Source organism: Narcine bancroftii, chromosome 5 (genome assembly GCF_036971445.1).
Source record: "Narcine bancroftii isolate sNarBan1 chromosome 5, sNarBan1.hap1, whole genome shotgun sequence".
In the NCBI taxonomy this organism is placed as follows: domain Eukaryota; kingdom Metazoa; phylum Chordata; class Chondrichthyes; order Torpediniformes; family Narcinidae; genus Narcine; species Narcine bancroftii.
The window spans coordinates 11,950,398-11,971,174 of NC_091473.1; the positions used below are offsets into that span (position 1 = coordinate 11,950,398).

General features: G+C 42.9%; 2 protein-coding genes across 7 annotated transcripts in view; one reads left to right on the forward strand and one right to left on the reverse strand.

Moving 5' to 3' along the window:
- Positions 1 to 19,659, forward strand: part of rad54l2 (RAD54 like 2) — a 219,274-nt gene extending 199,615 nt beyond the window's left edge. The window contains exons 23-25 of one of the 5 annotated variants that reach the window (XM_069936780.1): positions 13,061 to 13,140; positions 13,738 to 13,844; positions 19,373 to 19,659. In XM_069936780.1, the coding sequence (XP_069792881.1) occupies positions 13,061 to 13,140; positions 13,738 to 13,844; positions 19,373 to 19,376 (191 nt within the window). In that variant the 3' untranslated portion in view covers positions 19,377 to 19,659. Of the gene's footprint in view, positions 1 to 13,060; positions 13,174 to 13,737; positions 13,845 to 19,369 lie in introns of all 5 variants that reach the window. The other 4 variants (XM_069936782.1, XM_069936784.1, XM_069936781.1 and 1 more) reach the window with 4 other exon arrangements.
- LOC138763118 (MAP kinase-activated protein kinase 2-like) overlaps positions 1 to 20,777 on the reverse strand; it is a 101,089-nt gene that overhangs the window by 41,300 nt on the left and 39,012 nt on the right. The gene's annotated exons all lie outside the window — the stretch shown is intronic.

Sequence of the window (20,777 nt, forward strand, 5' to 3'; positions counted from 1 at the left end):
ACAATATACCAAAGAATCCAGAGATCTTTCTCCTAAGTAACATAAAAAATAAAGAATTTGGAATTGACTTGGAAGATGCACAAAAAAGATTTGTCAAGATAGCCCTAGCCGTAGCAAAAAAATGTATTATGTCAACCTGGAAATTGGAAGATAATTTGAAAATACAACAATGGTATATAGAAATGAATAAATGTATTCCATTAGAAAAAATAACATATAGTTTAAGAAATAATATTGAAATATTCGAACAAGTATGGGAGCCTTACATTAAATACAATAGCGAAAACCTACCGGGAACAAACATTACCTAAATTGATGGAAGGAGAAGAAAAGAAAAGAATGGACTCAGTAGAATTTCTGGTGTATTTTTGTTGAATGACAACATTGTCTAACTGAATTAATGCAACCTAGATTGTATACCTAAAATGGATGAGAGGGGGGGGGGTGGGGGGGTGGCTTGGGATGAGGGAGGGGGGAGGGAGAAAAAGTCACTGTAAATGTGTGGAAAAGAAAAAGTGTATATCATGGCTATTGTGATTTATGGTGTGAAAAATAAAAAATTAAAAAAAAAAAAAAAAAAAGATCCACACCTTCCAGCATATGCTCTGTTCTTGCTGCTGCCATTAGGAAAGAAGTATAGGTGCCACAAGACTTGTACCACCAGGTTCAGGAACAGTTGCTACCCCTCCACCATCAGACTCCTCAACAACAAACTCAACAAGACGACCCTTTCATGCCAAGCCTCCATCTGGAGGTCAGCTATAAGCACGGAGTAAAAAAAACAACTTGCTTTTCATGGAGCAGCCTTGAAAGGCAGCTCTTGCATCGCATTCATGTAGAGTGGTGCCTCGAAGCGCCCTCTGGAGCTGTTGTGGGGGTCTGGGGTCGTGACACCGCCCGTCATAAATATGTGACAAGGCAATGGTAGTCTTCCCTACCCATAATCCCCCCACGCAGCTGGAACTGCTCCGTGTTTCCCAGAACCGTTCCAGTTGTGTGGGGGATTATAGGTAGGGAAGATTGCCATTGCTCTGCCACATTTTAAGCCGCTGACGAGCAGCCCCAAAAGCCTGAGCGGCCCAGTAAGGTTGTCACAGCCCACATCAGCTGTCCCTGCCCCGACAGCTCCTGCCCCCCCCAACCTGATGGCTCCCACTGGCTTCCTGCCATGAGGGGGTCATGAAGGGAGAAAGGTGAGTGGGTCAGAGAGAGAGAGGGGAGATGGGTGGCAGCCTGACGGCATCATCACAACGTCATCATCCCGCCCCTTTAACTTGCAGCAGCAGTACATTCATGTGAGGCAGCGGAGCGCTCCGCCAATTATCCTTCTCCGAGGGGGATTGCAGTTGGTGCCACAGCACATTCATTAGAGGTAAGTCTCCTGACATAGGGGAGGGGAATCTCCGCCTTTACAGTCAGGTTTTTTCACTGCATAAAAAGGCCTAGAGACTCATTTAAAGACTTTACACATTATTTATTACTGAATATTTTTTTTCTCTGTGTTGCACAGTCAGTTTATTAACATTTATCTCTTTGTATATGTATTTTCTTGACTAGTTTTTTGAAAAATCGATAAGTAGAAATTCTGCCTGGCCCACAGGAAAAAGAATCTCAGGGTTGTATGTACTGTTATGTGTACCCTGAGAATAAATTTTGAACTTTGATCCTTCCCTGAACTCTGAATTTCTGTGCCCAGTTGACAACAAGGAGGTCTCACTGGTACAGAATTTACCTGCACCCACATTGTTCCTGGACTCGATGCCTTTTTCCTTCAGGATGAGTGAAACCTATTTTTCCACCAGGATTATAAACCGCCCTGGAATATATTCCACACATTGTCACTGCTAGAAAAAGAATGCCATTCAAAATGTCTGCTGTCTCACAACTGCAGAGAAATGGGTTCAATCGTGGCTTTAGGTGCTGTGTGTATGGACTTTGTACGTTCTTCCTTGGACCATCTGGGTTTCCTCCAGGCGTTCCAGTTCCCTCCACTCCCCAGCAATTTGTGGTATGGTGGGTTATTTGGCCACTAAGTTGTTGCTAGTGTAGGTGAGTGGCAGAGGCTGAGGGTAAATTATGTGAATGTGGGGAGAATAAAATGAAACAATGTATAGGATTGTGTATATGGTTAGTGTGGACTGGGAGGGCTGTTTCTGAGCTATATGTCTCTAAGACTGTTGTCTGATACATTCCCTTGTACATTCTTAGGAGGAACATTGAAGTCAAAGTTTCAGACATTCCTGATGAAGGTCTCAGGCCCAAAATGTTGTTTTTTTTTTACTTCCTACAGATGAATTTCTCCAGCTCTTTGCATACTGCAAAGATTAAATTTAAGACAGATATCAGGAACTTTAAGACCCATTCAGCCTCTAACCTCTTGTAGACACAGTATTTATGAGGCTGGACCAAATTAGATATTGATGGCGAGGGACTTGGCGACGATAATACAATTGAATGTCAAGTATAGGTGGAGAAATCTCTCTCTCTTTTAGGAGATGGCATTTAGAAGATTGAATCAAAGAAAGTTAAACAAAAAATTACAAAATGAATTTCTTATTCAGTCCTTCTCTCCCAAAAAAGTCACAAAAAAAAGCAAAATAAATAACTCAGTGGAGGCTGTGCAATAAAGTTATTTCTTCCTTGACAAGTTTTGCACCTGATCCCAATATTCCTCAATTTCCTCATACTGATTTTCATCCCAAACCTTCTTCATCATTGAGTGAATTCCAGAAGTGCCCAGGTGAAACCACATTGTTGTCTCACAGGTTCAATCCTGACCTCTATTTGAGCTTGTGTGGTTTTCTTCTGGGTGTTCCAGTTTCCTGCTGTTGACAGGTTATTTGGGTGATGGAAATTGCTGGTGTGTGGGTGAATGGGAGAATCTTGGGGGTGAGTTGATGCGAATATGGGGAGCCTAAAACAAAAGGAATAGTTTGAATGGGCTTCTAATGGTTGACATGGACTTAGTGGGATCAAGGTCCAGTTTCTGTGCTGCCTCCATGATTCTGCCTCAACAATCTTCAACAGACTATCAATCATCTTTCAGTATAAGGTCAGTAATGGGGATTGCGCTGCTGACTGTGCAATTCCATTCATAGCCCCGCAGAAAATGCAGCAGTGCATGCTGACGTAGCCATGTTTAGCAATGCTGAGGCGTAAGCTGATAATCCATGCAATATTTGTACTTTATCAACTTCAGCAAGAGGGAGTGTCTAGCTACCCACCTTGACATTCAATGTGTTTATTGTAGCAGACTCCCTTACCATCTTAACCCTAACCTAACCCTAACCATGACCCCAGCAGGTCAGGAGTTGCATATTCAGCATTTAGAGACTTCCTAAAATCTTTCCACCATTTAAAGTTCAATTCTTTTGCCATAGTACATGCTTAGCATCACATACAACCCTGAGATTCCTTTTCTTGCAGGCCAGGCACAATTTCTACTTATCAGTAGTGTGAAAAAAAAACTGTACTCAAGAAAAGATAGATACAAAAGAGAGAAATGTAAACAAACTGTGCAATACAGAAAATAAACATTCAATAATAAATGTGTAACGAGATCGATAGTATTCGGAGACTTGTGAGGAGCACAGAGACATTTTTATTAACTTGCAACTAATGGCCAGTATTTACAGAGGTCTTTGTGAATCTGGGGTAAGGCAGGAAAACAAGGTTTATGTCAGGACTGACAAGGGCGAAGCCAAAAGGAGGGGGTCAGCTGTCTACTTTACACACACACTGAATTCGAGTTCACTGCATTCACCCCGTTCTTTAGAAAAGAACCTGCGGGTGAAAACAGAGACCACATTCAGAATTTTTTAATTTATTTTTTACAGTTATTTACAAGTTGAGTCTGTCGGGGGCCTGGCTATTCTGGTCAAGCACTGTAGCATTGGTGGGCTTTTCTCTTCAAGAACTTCCTGTGCCTCCTATGGTTCTTGGGTAGTGGGGCTTGGGGTCCTGGGTCCAATGGTAGCTCTGTTGGAACCATGTCGTACGGAACCCTGCATGGGGAGTTTGGAGGTTCCAGGCCTATTGTGGATGTCTGGAATCTCAGATCCTGAAGGTTCCAGATCTCTAATAGAGACAGCATCCTCCCTGCCATCGGTGTATGGCACATAGGCATACATTGGATTTGCGTGCAGTAGGTGCACTTTCTTAACCAGTGGGTCCGTTTTGCTTCTCCTCACGTGCTTTTTCAGCAGGGACTGGTCCTGGTGTTGATAGCCATGCTGGAAGAGTGACCCTTGATGTGGATTTCCTTGAGAATACGAACATTAGCTCGTGAGCAATCGCATTTGTCGTGATACAGAGAAGCAACTTTATGGAGTGTGGTGGGCAGAAACTCTTGCTAGCTTGAGTCTGGAGGCCTTTAGACCCAACAGCTAGCTTTAAAGTCTTCCAGACCATCGTGTTCTCCTTTTCAATTTGTCTGTTCCCTGGGGGTTGTAGCTAGTTGTCCTGGTTGAGGAAATGCCTCTAGTTTTTCGCTCATAGACAATGAGCGAAAACGGTCACTATTAATATAGCTGGGATACCTGAACAGGGTGAAAAGGGAGTGCAGAGTTCTGACGACTGTGGCAGTGGAGGTGTCTGGGCGGGGGATAGCGAACGGAAAATGCGAGTTCTCATCGATAACATTAATAAAGTACACATTTCCATTAGTAGAGGGAAGGGGCCCCTTGAAGTTGATGATGAGTCGTTTGAAGGGGCGGGAAGCTTTTATCAGGTGTGTTTTGTCAGGGTGGTAGAAGTGCGATTTGCACTCAGCACAGACTTGGCATGACCTGGTCATCTCCCTGATGTCATTGATAGGGAAGGGCAGGTTGCGTGCCTTGACAAAGTGGGCCACGTGGGTGATGCCCAGGTGAAAGAGCTCGTCGTGAAGTGACCACAACTGTCTGGTGTGTGCAGCATCACAGCTTCCTTGGGATAGGGCACATCTGGAGGCTCATTGAGCATATCTGGCCCGTACACTATCTCATAGTTATAGATGGAGTGTTTGATCCTCCACCTCGTAATCTTGTCATTCTTTATTTTACCCCTATTTGTATTATTGAACATGAATACTACAGATCGCTGATCAGTGAGCAGTGAATTTCCTGCTGGCCAGGTCGTGCCTCCAGTACCTGATGTTCTCCACAATGGCCTGAGCCTCCTTTTCCACAGATGAGTTTCGGAGCTCATAGTCTTGCAGGGTGCAGGAAAAGAAAGTTACCGGCCTGTCCACCTGGTTAAGGGATGTGGCCAGAGCTACATCAGAGGCATCGCTCTCCACCTGGAATGGTACGTTTTCGTCCATTGCATGCATGGTGGCTTTTGCAATGTAGTTCCTAACATAATTAAAAGCCACCTGGGCTTCAGCAGACAATGGGAAGGGGGTGGACCTTGTCAGCATAATGAGGTACCCACTGGGTGCAGTATGAAAAGAAGCCCAGGCACCTCCTTAGTGCTTTCATTGGTCCATGGGATAGGGAGGTTTAAGAGGGGGCACATATGCTTGGGGTATGGCCAATGATGCCATTCTCCACCATATAACCCAGGATAGCCAGAACACCCATTTACTGGCATTGTGCGCGAGGTTCAGAAGACTGAGACCCGTTCGTAATGCTGAAAGGGACCCTCAGGAACTGATAAAGCCGTCCGTCTGCTTTGAATGTGGTGTAGGGACGGTCTTCAGAACGGATTGGTAACTGGTTATAATGCAGCTTTCAGGTCAATGGTTGAATAGACCCAGTATTGCACAATTTCATTTACAGTATCCGAGATTCGGGGGAGGGGGTATGCGTCCAGGAGTGTGAAGCGATTAATAGTTTGGCTATAATCAATCACTAGCTGTCAACTTTACACACAGACAGTGAATTCCAGTTCACTGCAAAATGATGTGCAAATTAAGAGTCCTTGTATGTGTCTCTGTGATCGAGTTTGTTTAGGAATCTGATTGAGGAAGGGCAGCAACTGTTCCTGAACCTGGTGGTGTGAGTCTTGTGGCACTTGCACCTCTTTCCTGAGAGCAGCAATGAGAACAGAGCACGTCCTGGGTAGTGTGGATCCTTTTTGATTGCTGCTGCTCTCTGACAGCAGCGTTCCATATTGAATTTCTCAATGGTGGGGAGAGTTTTGCCTGTGATGCTTTGGGCTGTGTTCACTACCTTTTGCAGGGCTTTCCACTCAGGCCGAGATGCAACTGGTCAGCACACTTTCCACTACATATCTGTTGAAGTTTTCTAAGGTTTTTGATGTCATACTAAATCTCCACAAACTCCTGAGGTGTAAGGTGCTCCTTCCATTTGATAGCCTAGAGGTCACCCTTGGGCAAGGTATAATACCTGTCTTGCCTCCCAATCAGGGTCATGTGAAGCCATGGATTGCACATGGTGGATGGTTTTTACAAGTAGATTCTACAAATTGGAATCTATGGTTGTAAAACTAAAAATGCTGGGCAGATAAATCTGTTGATCAATGACCAGGGTGATCCATCCAGTACGGACACTGTAACTGAAGAAGGCAACGGGAAACCACTTCAGTATTTTTCCCTTTTATAATCATGAACTCAACATTGACTATGATCTCAGCTCAAAGACAGAGCCTTCACTTAAGGAGAAGAGGCAACAACTACAATTTGGAGGGGTCAGAAATCATAATGAGAGACATGATTGCCCATGCAAGGCACCTGAATGAATGAACAGCTGTCAGGTAACCTTCATTGTTTCCATTCTCATCCAGAATCGCACTTCACCAAGGAGATGGCTTTCTCCTTGTGTCATGTTCTAGATCTCCAGACTTAAATGCCTGTGATCTGGCTCTCAGCAGGTTCCAGATTTGATTGATCATTCAGGGCTTCTGGTTGGGGAAAACTCTGAACAATTTGGTGGGGGGACATTCATCCACAGCTGTTTTGATGAAGTTTGTAACAGACCTGGTATAATCATTCAGATCCTCAGATGAGTCTTTGAACACCGCCCAACCCACTGACTCGAGGCAATCACGTAACCATTCTTCAGTCTCCCATGACCACCTCTGGCTGTCCTGATCCCTGGAGCTTATCTTTATAGGCTGTCTGTATAAATCAGAAGTAGAACAGCCAGGTGTTCTGACTTGCCAAAATGCAGTCTCAGGAAAGAATGGTAGACCTTCCTTATCTTGGTGCAGTTGAGATCAAGTGTGCGGAGACCTCTGGTTCAGCAGGTTATGTGTGGGTGGTAATTAGGCAGGGTTTTCTTGAGATAGGCTTAGTTAAAGTCACAGATTATGATTTCAAAGTCACCATCTCTACAGCACCAGTACTGGGATGGAATACTTCTACTTGTCAGGAGAAAACTCCAACACACAAGTTTAACTTTGCTTTTGGTGCTGTACAGGCAAATCAACAGCATAGCAGGTGTTGCAAGAATAAAATACAATATTAAAATAAAACAAAAGTGCGTGTATGAGGCCACATATGCTTTCTAACTAGCAGTGAAGTTGACTAGCATTGGGTGGCATGGTTAGCGTGGAGGTTAGTGCAATTCCTCAACGATTCAACCATGAATCTGTAAGGAGTTTGTACATTTTCCCCCTAACCTCCCATATTCCAAAGACGTATGGGATTGGTAGGTTAATTGGTCACGATGTATTGGGGCAGTGCATGCTCATGGGCCAGAAGGGCCTGTATTTCTGAATTTTAAAAAAAATGGTTTATCCATTCTCATAACTTTGAATCCATTTTCCCAATTGACCTCAGTTGGTATGATACTCGTGGATTTGTATTAGGCAATTCAAATGCTTTACTTTCATATCATGGCCTCACTCGCTAATTCAATGTACAATACTATTCCATCAATACCATTCTTTCCTACACCCTATCTAAAGTCTGGAACTCTCAATGTGAGATTATTAATTAATCCTGTCCAACCACGATATACTAGAGATAAGATAACCAGTTCCTTGCTGGTTACATAATGTATTATCTTTGTGAGGTTTTTCAGTTGGTTGTTTTTCCAGACTCTTTTGTGTAGTCTTCCAAAGGCGCTATTTGCCTTGGCGAGTCTGTTGTCTATCTCATTGTCGATCCTTGCATCTGATGAAATGGTGCAGCCGAGATAGGTAAACTGGTTGACCGTTTTGAGTTTTGTGTGCCCGATGGAGATGTGGGGGGGCATACAGAGCCGTTGTCATACCCACACTCCTGTTCGGCTCCGAATCATGGGTCCTCTACCGGCACCACCTACGGCTCCTAGAACGCTTCCACCAGCGTTGTCTCCGCTCCATCCTCAACATCCATTGGAGCGCTCACACCCCTAACGTCGAGGTACTCGAGATGGCAGAGGTCGACAGCATCGAGTCCACGCTGCTGAAGATCCAGCTGCGCTGGATGGGTCACGTCTCCAGAATGGAGGACCATCGCCTTCCCAAGATTGTATTATATGGCGAGCTCTCCACTGGCCACCGTGACAGAGGTGCACCAAAGAAAAGGTACAAGGACTGCCTAAAGAAATCTCTTGGTGCCTGCCACATTGACCACCGCCAGTGGGCTGATAACGCCTCAAACCGTGCATCTTGGCGCCTCACAGTTTGGCGGGCAGCAGCCTCCTTTGAAGAAGACCGCAGAGCCCACCTCACTGACAAAAGGCAAAGGAGGAAAAACCCAACACCCAACCCCAACCAACCAATTTTCCCTTGCAACCGCTGCAATCGTGTCTGCCTGTCCCGCATCGGACTGGTCAGCCACAAACGAGCCTGCAGCTGACGTGGACTTTTTTACCCCCTCCATAAATCTTCGTCCGCGAAGCCAAGCCAAAGAAAAAAAAAACATAATGTATTGTTTTTGAAATCTGTTTTTGATGCCCTCTATATTTAAAAAAAAAATCCCTCTTAATTGCTATATTACCTTTATTACTAGTTCCTTTCATTACATTTACTACAATATAATGGCTTATAAACTTCTTTCCCTCTTCCACTCTATTTGGTCCCTTGTCTCTTTACGTCTACACATCCCTACTTTTCTATTTTGATTACCCTTCCAATAAAATCACATACCCTACAATAATTTCTGCCCAGCCTTGGTTACTATGCATCTCCTTAAAAGCTATTAATTGAAACCAGTTTATCCCTAGTTAATTATTTTATCTTGTTCCAAAAGCTTCTTGTACTCTGCAACCACCCTGTTCATATTAAAAAGAAATCATATTCTCCAACAGACTGCTGGTAACATAAGCAATTTTATCATCACAAAGGAAAAATGCAAATAGTGAAGTTCCAAAATAAAAAGTGGATATTGCTAGAGAGAATATGAAAAGAAGAAAGAATGAAGCAAGCCACATGATGGACTGAACAAATAGGAGACAGATCTTTTATTCTACATAGTCTTTGATGTGAGTGAGGAAACTTTGCTCTGATGGTCTAAGAATTGATGGAAGGACATCCAAATTAACTTTTACCCAAGGCAAAAGGGTGCAGGAGCATCAAAATTAGGACTGCTAGGCTAGGTAATAGCTTCTTTCCGCAGGCTATATGAGATTGGTATGAATGGTATCCTGTAACTCAGTAAATCATTCCAAAATATTTATATATATTTTAAATATTATCTTTATGCACATATGTGATTATTATGTGCTACATATTGTGTGTGCAACGTGGTCTAGAGAAATGTTATTTCATCTGGTTGTATATGTACAGTCAGATGACAATAAACTTCAACGTGTAATTTGTGCAATGCTATTTCCTTGGTAGTATATGAATTGAAAATTATCTCCAGCTGGCTGGAATTAAGTTCAAAGTTCAGGTTTATTGTCAGGGTACATACATGACATCACATACAACCCTGAGATTCTATTTCCTGTGGGCCAGGAAGAATTTCTATTTTATTAGTTGTGCAAAAAACTACTCGAGAAACAATACCTACACAAAAGAGAAATGTAAACAAACTGACTGCGGCATAAAGAAAAACTGAATATTCAAATGATGTACAAAGTAAGAGTCCTTAAATCAGGGGTGATCAACCTTTTAATTTTTAATTTAGACACAGCATAGTAGCAGGCCATTTCTGCACAGGAGTACGTACTGGGGGTATGGGTCAATTGGGCAGCTCGGACCTATGGGCTGAAATGGCCTGTTACCATGCTATATGTCTAAATTAAATTTTGAAAATTAAAAGGTTGGCCACCCTGCCTTCTGATTGAGTTTGTTGTTTTGGGGTCTGATGGTGGAGGGGTAGCAGCTGTTAAATGTGATTTAAAAAATAAATTAAACATGCTAATTCGCAATGAAATTATAACTGGGCGCTCTCAAGCACAAATCACCCTTCTTTCCTGCTCCATGATCCCATATACTGTTGTCCCTTTGGAGCTTGGACCACTATTCCTGAGAATGTGGAGGACAACAGGGTCTTCCTGTTGCAAAAGAAACAGGACACTGCAAGGTCGGAGGTTGGATGGGGGGGGGGGGGCGTTGAGGGTCAAGTGGCATCTGTAGAGGTAAAAGGTGAAAGCTGATGTTTCAGGTCAAGGCCAATCATCCATCCTGACATAAAATGTTGCCTCACATTTTTTGCCTCTCGAGACACTCCCCAAGTTCTTCAACATTCAATTTTTTTGATTCACTGGCAGTGGTCTCTTTTGTCGCAATACAAGTCCAGGGAACCACCTGAAATGAATGACTTAACTTCACCCTTAGAGCACCAGCTTCCAAGTCCCCATCACTGCCCTTCCCAATACAATAATACTCTGACAGACACTGATATCAACAACAATACCCCATGTGCCCAAGCACTGGTTTGCCATCCTGCCTGTGATTTCCCGAGCCTCTGGACCAGATCCACTGCCCCCAATCCTTGATCTTGCCACTTCCCAATACCTTCACCACTAATTCCACTGTATGCCTCTCTGCCCCTTCCATGGTTTCCTCCCCAAATTGTCCCATCTGGCTTACCATCCATCGTTATCTCTTCCTACCTTCCATCATTTCCACCGGACCCCTTGTCATTGTTACTGTAGGTTCTCTCCTCTCCCTCATTTCCATCAGGCCAATCATCACACCTACTTCACTGTTTCTACCATGCTCCATTCCCTTCACCTAACCAATGAATGTTATGGACCCAGGTCCTCAATACCCCTACCATCCCTCCTGAATACAACATTTGTTGGTCCTGAATTCTACTCCCCAACCCTACCTTTTCTCATTCAAAATCTCCGGCCTTGACAACCTTTCACCCATAGAATGTCTGTTAGTTCTTAAGCAGCATTGAAGGAAAGGAGATAATGGGTTGAATAGACTGAATGTTATTCTGACCCGCAACCTCAGTCAACAATACAATTGCAGCTGAGCTCAACAGTGCGAGCTTTATAAACAGTGTTCAACCTTCTGCAGGGCCACTGACCTTTGCTTCAACATCCATTTCTAAAGCTGTTGATGTGCTTTGTGATGGATCAGGAAACAGATGGGAATTGTTAGGGTGCACTCACTGAATCACAGATCTTCTGCAGCCTACTTTCCTTATTTCATGGCATCAGACTAATGTGCATTTTATGTTTCTTGAATCCAGAGTTCCTCACAAATTAACTTGGTGCATTTTCAACTTTTTAAACTGGAATTTCATACATTGAAATCAGAAACATCCAGGGCAATTTGCGTTTTTAAGAATTTGGCATTTTTTCCCACATTACTCTTGCCATCCAATCAAACATATTAGAACTGAAGTTTTCCATTCTAATAGAGGCTTTGTGCCCAAGGTGTAAATTAGGTTTATCCTCTTGACAAACAGTGACAAATCTGCTCTATATTGCCAGCATTGTCTTAATGAACTGAGAAGTCTCAGCTCTATCCATTTTATAAGTTGAGTTCAGAAGCATTTTTAATGTTTAACATAGTACAGGCCCTTTATCCCACAGTATTTTTCTGATCTTATAACCTACTCTGTCTATTACATAGCCCTCCATTTTTCTCAGTTCTATTGACCAAAGAGTCTCTTAACAAATCCTATTGTACCTGGCTTCACTACCATTGCTGGCAGTGCATTCCACCCATCCACTACTCTCTATGTGAATAACTTGCCTCTTACATCCCCCCTGCACTGACTCCCAATCACCTTAAAACTATGCTCCAATGTGTTAGCCATTTCAGCCTTGGGAAAAAGCTTCTGGCTATCCACACGATCAATGCCTCTCATCACCTTGTACACCTCTGTCAGGTCACCCCTCATCCTCTGCCACTTCAAGGAAAAAAGATCAAGTTCACTCAACCTATCCTCTAAAGGCATGCTCTCAAATTCAGACAGCATCCTTATTAAAGTATGTTGTTTTTTAAGTGCGCATGTAGTGAGAACCCAACCAACACTTTCAAACCCACAAATTTGCTCTCTCCTTTCCTCCTGAGAGATTATTCTCACATTTGCCTTCCTTTAATGTAGCACTACAGCATTTCAATCTCCATCTACCTTTCCCCTCTGGTACACACTCTCTCTCTCTCTCTCTCTCTCTCACTTTCCACAGTTAGATGTGACCTTCTCAGCACAGCAGAACTGTCACATGTGGCTGGTTCAGCTACTGGGACAGCTCTGAGCTGATTACATTGCCTTAACCTCAAGGGGATCAGATAGCAAGTTAATTGAATCTTTATTACTTAGAGGAGGCTGCGAAGGAAAGAACATGAAAAGCTTCAATGAACAAACTGCTTGAAAAGCTCATCTCTTATTAAAATATTTCAAATACAAAACATAAATTTATTGTGAAACACAAATATTGACAAAACACAATCTGCAGGAGGAACTGTGCAGGTCGGGCAGAATCAGAGGGAGGAAAAGAATGGTTGACATTTCAAGACATGTCACTCGATTAAGGGGTTTTGTTCAAAACGCCAACCATTCTTTTTCTCCCACTTAGCCCACTGAATTCCTCCACCAGTTTGCGTTCAGAGCTGAAATGACTGATCATTTCCACCCATGGATACTGCCTGATCCACTTAGTCCCTCCAGCCATTTTTTGTCTGATGCCTGCATGTTTCTCTGCAGTTTTTGTCTTTTTAACGTCCATTGTCTGAACACAATGTAATGCGATCACATCATCACTTGTTTTTTTTCTTCAAGGAAGCAGAAAAAACATATTGGAAATTGAGAAAATGCATGAACAATTGTGGATTATGAAGCTGCAATCAATGAATACAGAGGTATATACCAGAAACTTTAACTGAACTCTCCAGGTAGGAATCCCATTGGATTAGGTAAAATGTGGATGTGAAGTAAAGCCCTCCTCACGTGGTCAAGGTCCTGGCCATTCGTGTGCACTGTACCAATTATTATGGTAAAAGAGGGAGAGGGAGGGAGGGAGGGGAGGATGGAGGAGAAGAAAAAGGGAGGGAGAGATGGGGAGAAACAAGGTGGAGTGGAAGAAGGGAGAAGGGAAATAGGGCAAGGGAGAAAGGGAGAGGGGGAAGAGGAGAGGGTGACAGGGAGAGAGGGGGAAGAGAAAGGGTGAAAAGGAGAGAGGGGAAGAGGGGAGAGGGTAATGGGAAAGAGGGGGAAGAGGATGATGGGGAGAGAAGGGGAAAGGGAATGGGATGGCTCAATCCTAACCTGTCTGTCAGAAATCTGATAAGATTGTCCACGATGTGGATTTACTCAGTTGGATTTAACATTCCATTGAGGTCTATGGGACACAACATTAGGTGGGGGAACAAAATTGGCACCTACACAATCCACTGGGATTCTCACCTGAAGAATTAACTAAAATTATATCTAGTCATCTGAATTCTCATTAATTACAGCTCCATTCAAACAAATGGAGCGACTTAGCAGGTCAGATAGCATCGATGAAGAGAAATGGTCAGTCGAGGTTTGCTCACAGCCTTCAGAGGTTCACAACAAATTCAAGGTGATGTAGTAACTTCCATTCTGGTAGCCAGATGAGCAGAGTGGTTGGATTTGAACTCCTGCCCACTCAAAACTGGATCTTGCTAGTTCTTTACTAACTTTGTAAAGGTATCTCCAGCTGACAGACAGTTCTGCCCTCACTTAAACTCTCTACATGCAGAGTTGCACAGTACTCTTCTGATATTGTATGACTCAACCTGGTGGTCCAAGGGTTTGTCATTGGTTGTCCGCAGGCACACGGGGAAAACTAATATTGTTGATCAACTAAATAAGTAATGTGTCAAACAAAGTTGTAAATTTGCAATTAAAAAAAAACTGAAAATTCTCAAACTGTTTTCCCATCAAAACAACACAAAAATCCCATTGGTGGTTTGGGAAGGGATGAACACTGCAGCCATCGCTGATGGTCCATGGGTCTGTTATAGGTGATCTGTGGTAAGTAGAGGAATACTTAAGGGAGACTGTTGGCAATCAAACCAATAATGTCCAGGTGGCAGAATTTAACCAAGGACAAAAAGTTAATTAAATAAGCTGGATCTGAATTTTTTTTTTGTGAAGTTCTCATATTATTTCAGCCAGGAGATCAGAAGTGTCACTTAAAAAAGAGTAGCACAAATGGTTTGTTCTCCTGGTCGCTTTGTGTAAATCCTATTAGAAAATGTCAGATGACTCATTGCAGGAAATATACAGAGAAATGTACCCAGAGGTCAATCCATAAGATGTAATAAGATTTATTACAAGAGCATAAATAGAGAAACACCACTACACTTCACAATATAAATTAACGATCTGGAAGAGGGGACAGAGTGTAGTGTATCTAAAGTCTTTTTTCCACTGGCATCCCAGTTAATTGGCCATGCAGTGTCCTGGGATAGGAAGCCATTTGTGCTGTTTCCACAGGGCTATCTTTAACCAGGAACATTGACTGCTTTTCCATTGAACACAACTCATCCCTGGGGATTGGAGATGAGCGGTTCCAGCTGTGGTTAAGGTCTATGGTTAAGGAAGACAATCATTGCACCTGCATTGAGCCATCACCGCAATCTGGTGTGGTGCTCCATAAACTCTGGGCTCAGCAGCTACGTCGGGAACTATGGAAGACAACCATTGCTCCCGCATTGAGCTGACACCGCAATCCAGTGTGGTGCTCCGTAAACTTTGGGATCGGCAGCACTGTATTCCTGCTGCTGCGTCGGGAGTTAGATGTGAGAGGGGTGGGGGTGATGGATGGCGCTGTGCATGAAAGCTGGCCTGATGAGCTGGTGGAGCACCTGAAAGCTGCTGATGCTCGATCGACTCCACTGCCCTGATGGCCCGCTTCTCTTGCATCTCTGCACCTCGTATCTGGCTTTCTGCTTTGCTTGGTTGTTGGCTCCAAGTAGCCAATGCTGGCCGCCTTTTTAGCTGAGCTCCCAAGCCACCAATGCTGGCCACCTTTTTGGCCAAGCTCCCAACCACCAATGCTGGCCGCCTTTTTGGCCGAGCTCCCAAGCCACCACAACGCCTCCACCTGACTGATGCATTGGTCAAGAGCAACCTGAACAGTGCACATCAACCCTGTGCTTAGTCTGGCCGAGGGTGCAAACTAAACTAATCTGACTCCAGTCCTGGTGGCGACGGGAGCGACAGATAGCCGGTGAACCCGGATAAAAGGTTAGGCACCTCCAGTCAAGGGATCCAATGTGTCCTTTTTACACTGGTTTAATTAGCACACCAGTGTCAGTTGATGTCAGTGATTTGAGTAGGGGGTCAAGGCTATCATTCCCCAACATATTGACTGTTTTCTTTTCCCACTGGACCCTGTCCAAGTTAATTCCTGGGACAATGTACGAGTGAAAAAGGGGCTCAAGTTTGCTGATGACACTAAATTGAGTGGAAAACCAAATTGTGCAGAGTATACAGAGCATCTGTAGAGAGATATAGATAGGTTAAGTGAGTGGACAAGGGTCTGGCAGATGGTGTACCATGTTGGTAATTACCAATTCTGAATGGAGAAGTATTTTAAATCTAATATCACCAACAACCAATTCAAGGTTAATTTGTTTTGTTTTCTTATTTTTGACTTCCAATTCTGCAAATAAGCCACCATTACATTTAGGACATTACGAGTCAAGTCAATGAAACAAAAACATTAAGGCTTGCAGAACCCTCATTTGTTGTGAGGTGCTGTACACTCTTTCCCCACACCATTTGGTCTTCTCAACTTTCCTGAAGGTTTATGAAAACAAAGTTTGGTGGTTTATCAGAAATGCAAAACAGAAACAGAGAAATGGTTGGACACTCCCTTCAAGTCAGGCAACATTTGTGGGGTCAGGAACAGAGTTAACAATTTTGGGTGATGAGATTGTGACAACAGGTTAGTGTTTTGAAATCTCTTGTGAATTGTGATTATGCCTAATCTGCTGAGAGTTTCCAGCATTTTTTAAAAATTTACTTTTGTTGAAGTGCCTTAGTTTTGGCAAAAAATTTTTTTTTAAAGAAATACCAATTCTATTGCAAAATGCCACATTCCAGGAAAGGGGATTTCTTCTAATGAGAGGGCAGAGTAAACAACAACCTGTTAATTCTGAAATTATTTAATTGGCCTCATTGGTTAGTTATCAAAAATCTATTATTCACATCCACAAAATATTAAGACAGAGCAGTCAAAACACATTGTGAAACCCCTTGCCTTTTCCGAAAATGCACTTGCCTAATTGCACATTTCCTTTCAAACTGTCTCCACAAAGATAAAGGGACTGGGCACAGAAGGGACATAATTTATTTTTCCTGTTGCTAAATCACAAGGACAGTCGGAAGAGTTGCAGAAAAAAAAAGGAACTGATAGTAAGTTCCAAAATAGAACATTATTGTGCCATTTCCTGCAATACAGAATGGGCTGCAACACAGAATAAAACGGTATGATCTTGTGCTTAGTTGAAAATGCCAAATGGGAAGTGAGAGCATCCCAGGAAAACCCATAGAGTCAAATGACAACATGGAAACTTCACACAAACAGTGCGCAGGAGCAGGATTGAAGCTGAGTCACTCAACCTGTAAGACAGCAGCCCTATTAGGTGTTCCGATATGATGCCCAGATGATGTAACAGACAAAAATGTTGATTATTCATGAAAATTATATTTGACACTAGACTTGGCTTGTTTATGCAAGGGTGAACTTGGATAAGGAAGCTTGCTTATCTAATTGAAGTCGTCTTTTAAAAGTTCTCAGAATTCTTGGCTGGAATCCGTTTTTTGTACCTTTAACTACTCTTTCTGATCTGTGGTGGTTAGAAAATTGTCTGGATGTTTTCAACAGGTTGCAAAGCAAGTTTGAATTCTCTGTAGCTCTACAGTTTAGCACATGGTGTAAATTACTGAAAGGTTGTAGGTTTAAGTCCAGAATATTCATCAACACTCTGCAGCAAGGAAGTTGGCAAATTCTATCTGTGGATAGTGGCACACTGATTAATATTAACATATCAAAGGATGTGGTCAATTACTTTACTTTTAGTGACTCTTTGAAAAGGATACATTAGCCAATGTGAGTAAAGGAGCATTTGTCGGAGGGGAGAAATTGAATGTTAATCTTTATTTGTAAATAGGTGGCACAGTTAGTGTAGTAGCTCTTTCTTTCTTTGGCTTGGCTTCGCGGACGAAGATTTATGGAGGGGGTAAAAAGTCCACGTCAGCTGCAGGCTCGTTTGTGGCTGACCAGTCCGATGCGGGACAGGCAGACACGATTGCAGCGGTTGCAAGGGAAAATTGGTTGGTTGGGGCTGGGTGTTGGGTTTTTCCTCCTTTGCCTTTTGTCAGTGAGGTGGGCTCTGCGGTCTTCTTCAAAGGAGGCTGCTGCCCGCCAAACTGTGAGGCGCCAAGATGCACGGTTTGAGGCGTTATCAGCCCACTGGCGGTGGTCAATGTGGCAGGCACCAAGAGATTTCTTTAGGCAGTCCTTGTACCTTTTCTTTGGTGCACCTCTGTCACGGTGGCCAGTGGAGAGCTCGCCATATAATACGATCTTGGGAAGGCGATGGTCCTCCATTCTGGAGACGTGACCCATCCAGCGCAGCTGGATCTTCAGCAGCGTGGACTCGATGCTGTCGACCTCTGCCATCTCGAGTACCTCGACGTTAGGGGTGTGAGCGCTCCAATGGATGTTGAGGATGGAGCGGAGACAACGCTGGTGGAAGCGTTCTAGGAGCCGTAGGTGGTGCCGGTAGAGGACCCATGATTCGGAGCCGAACAGGAGTGTGGGTATGACAACGGCTCTGTATACGCTTATCTTTGTGAGGTTTTTCAGTTGGTTGTTTTTCCAGACTCTTTTGTGTAGTCTTCCAAAGGCGCTATTTGCCTTGGCGAGTCTGTTGTCTATCTCATTGTCGATCCTTGCATCTGATGAAATGGTAATGCAACACTATTACACCACTGTCTGGGTTCAAATCCAGCAATGTCTGGAAGGAGTTTGTACGTTTTCCCCCGAGTCTGTGTGGATTTCCTCCAGGAGTTCTGGTTTCCGCTGACACTCAAAAAACATACGAGGTTTCTAGTTTAATTGGAGTATTTAGGCAGCATGGCCCATGGGCTGGAATGGCCTGTTACTGTGCTGTATCACCAAATTAAAAATAATTAAATTTAAATGATCAGAGGTCCATTTAGGCCAGTGGTTCTCAACCTTTTTCTTTCCCCTCACATACCACTTTAAGTAATCCCTATGCTATCGGTGCTCTGTGATTAGTAAGGGATTGCTTAAGGTGGTAAGTGAGTGGGAAGGGAAGGTTAAGAACCATTGCTCTAGACCTAATTGTTACTGAAATATTTTGCTTGAGAAAAATTGTCATTGGCCCATTTCCTTTGGAGTTATGAAACCGTGCACATAACGAGTCAATGAGCGACAATTAAAACATTGCTTTTCAAACTTTTTCACAGAAGGAATACTTAAAGTGTATGTGAGTGGAAAGAAAAAGGTTGAGATCCACTGATTGAAGCAGAAAGAAACTTTAGCCTATAGGAAGGGTTGTGTGACCTCATTAAAAAAGAAAGTAGGATCCCTCCTGTTTTCAAAGTGACAGATCAGGAATAAAGTCATTGCTTACCAGAGATTTCAAAACCAAGGTACATGAAATGATAAGATCCATTCCAGATTTTTTTGATTTCCAACATAATTTTTGTTGCATACTACAGTAAAATTCTGTTAATCCAGCAAGTTTGAGAGTTTTGAAACGGAACACAGGTGAGCCTTATGGGAGAGTGGATGCTCTAGGGCCTGGTGTGTTGAGAGGAATAGGGTACCAGTAGCTGGTCCACCGAGAGGGACATACAAACATTCAGATAAGAGATTACTGGAGCTCCCTGTAATTTTATAAAATCTTTTGTATAGTTGGTGTTCTCTTTTGAAGATTACATTGGAGCTTGTCATTTTCAAAATCACACTGCAATGTTCAAAATGCATTGTTTATAGATAAATATATCAAACAATTCTAATTCTGGGTAATTTGGGTACATGGAAACTGGACACCAAATGATTAATGGCTATGAATTCCTCAGCAGGTGAAGGAAAGCAAGGAATTCTGAAGAATAAAATCAATTTTGATGGAAAATTTAATTGCTGAAGACCTGGGAAATAAGTTAGCACAGTTGGAAAATATGTCATTTTGAAAACTTCCAAATATTACTTAATGTGGTTTCTAAAAAAAGTACTTCCCATTTAGTATTTTTCCCTTGCTTTTGTCATAACAGCTCATTTCTTCCCTGTTAATTATATACTTGCATAGCCTGGTTATAGAGAATGATATTTCACCTACACAATAAACTTTATTCACAATAAAACTATGTATAAAAACATGCAAAGTATATTTGCAACTTTAGTATCAAATTCATTTATATATTCCAGTACTGTATATTGTTACATTAATCCTCTGATTTGCAACATAGCACTGCTGCCACTACTTTGGCTCCTTGGAGTTATTTGCACCTCTGTTTTGAGGGGCTGTCTCTCCACTCTCAGGTCTACAATGCCTGGTAGCAGAAAGACCCTAGACCATGGTTCTTGTCTACAAAGCTCTTGTGTTCATTGTGCCAAGCCTCAGTCTGTCCAAAAGCATATACTCCTGAATTCCCATCCAGTTAGCAGCATTGCCTTACCTACATCTCACTGTACTGGAAGGTCAAGTCAAGTCAACTTTTTTTTTTATCATTCATTCCATGCTCACATGGTAAAGGCGAGATAGATCATGGAGCACATTTACATAAATATAAGTTAGAATAGAAGTTAAACACATTAAAACATTAAGATTTATATAGTAACAGACCCCAGTATCCTATTTTCAAATGTTCTGGGAGTTCAGGAGTCTAATGGCCTGGGGGGAAAGCTCTTGCCTAATCTGGACATAAGGGCCTGAGTGCTGCAGTACCTCCTACCAGATGGCAAAAGGGTGAACAGTTTACTTGAGGGGTGTGTGGAGTCCTTCACAATGTTTATTGGCTTTCACCTGCATCAAGTGTTGAAGATGTCCTTCATGGGAGGAAGAGAGCCCCCAGTGATCTTTTCCACTGACTTCACTATCCTCTACAGGGTCTTGTGGTCTGAGGAGGTTCAGTTTACAAACCAGGCGGTGATGCAGTTGCACAGGATGATCTCAATACATCCTCTGTAGAATGTAATGAGGATGGAGGGTGGGAGATGAACTTTCCTCAGCCTTCGCAGGGAGTAGAGACGCTGCTGGGCTTTCTTGGCTCTGGAGCTTGTGTTAAGGAACCATGTAAGATTCTCCACCAGGTGCACTCAAAGGAACTTTATACTCTTGATGACCTCAACGGTGGAGCCGTCAATGGTCAGCAGAGTGCGGTCCCCTCAGGTCCTCTTGAAGTCGACAAACATCTCTTCTTTTTTTTTAATGTTCAAATACAGGTTGTCCATTAATAACTGCACTTCATCTCTGTATGGTGACTCGTC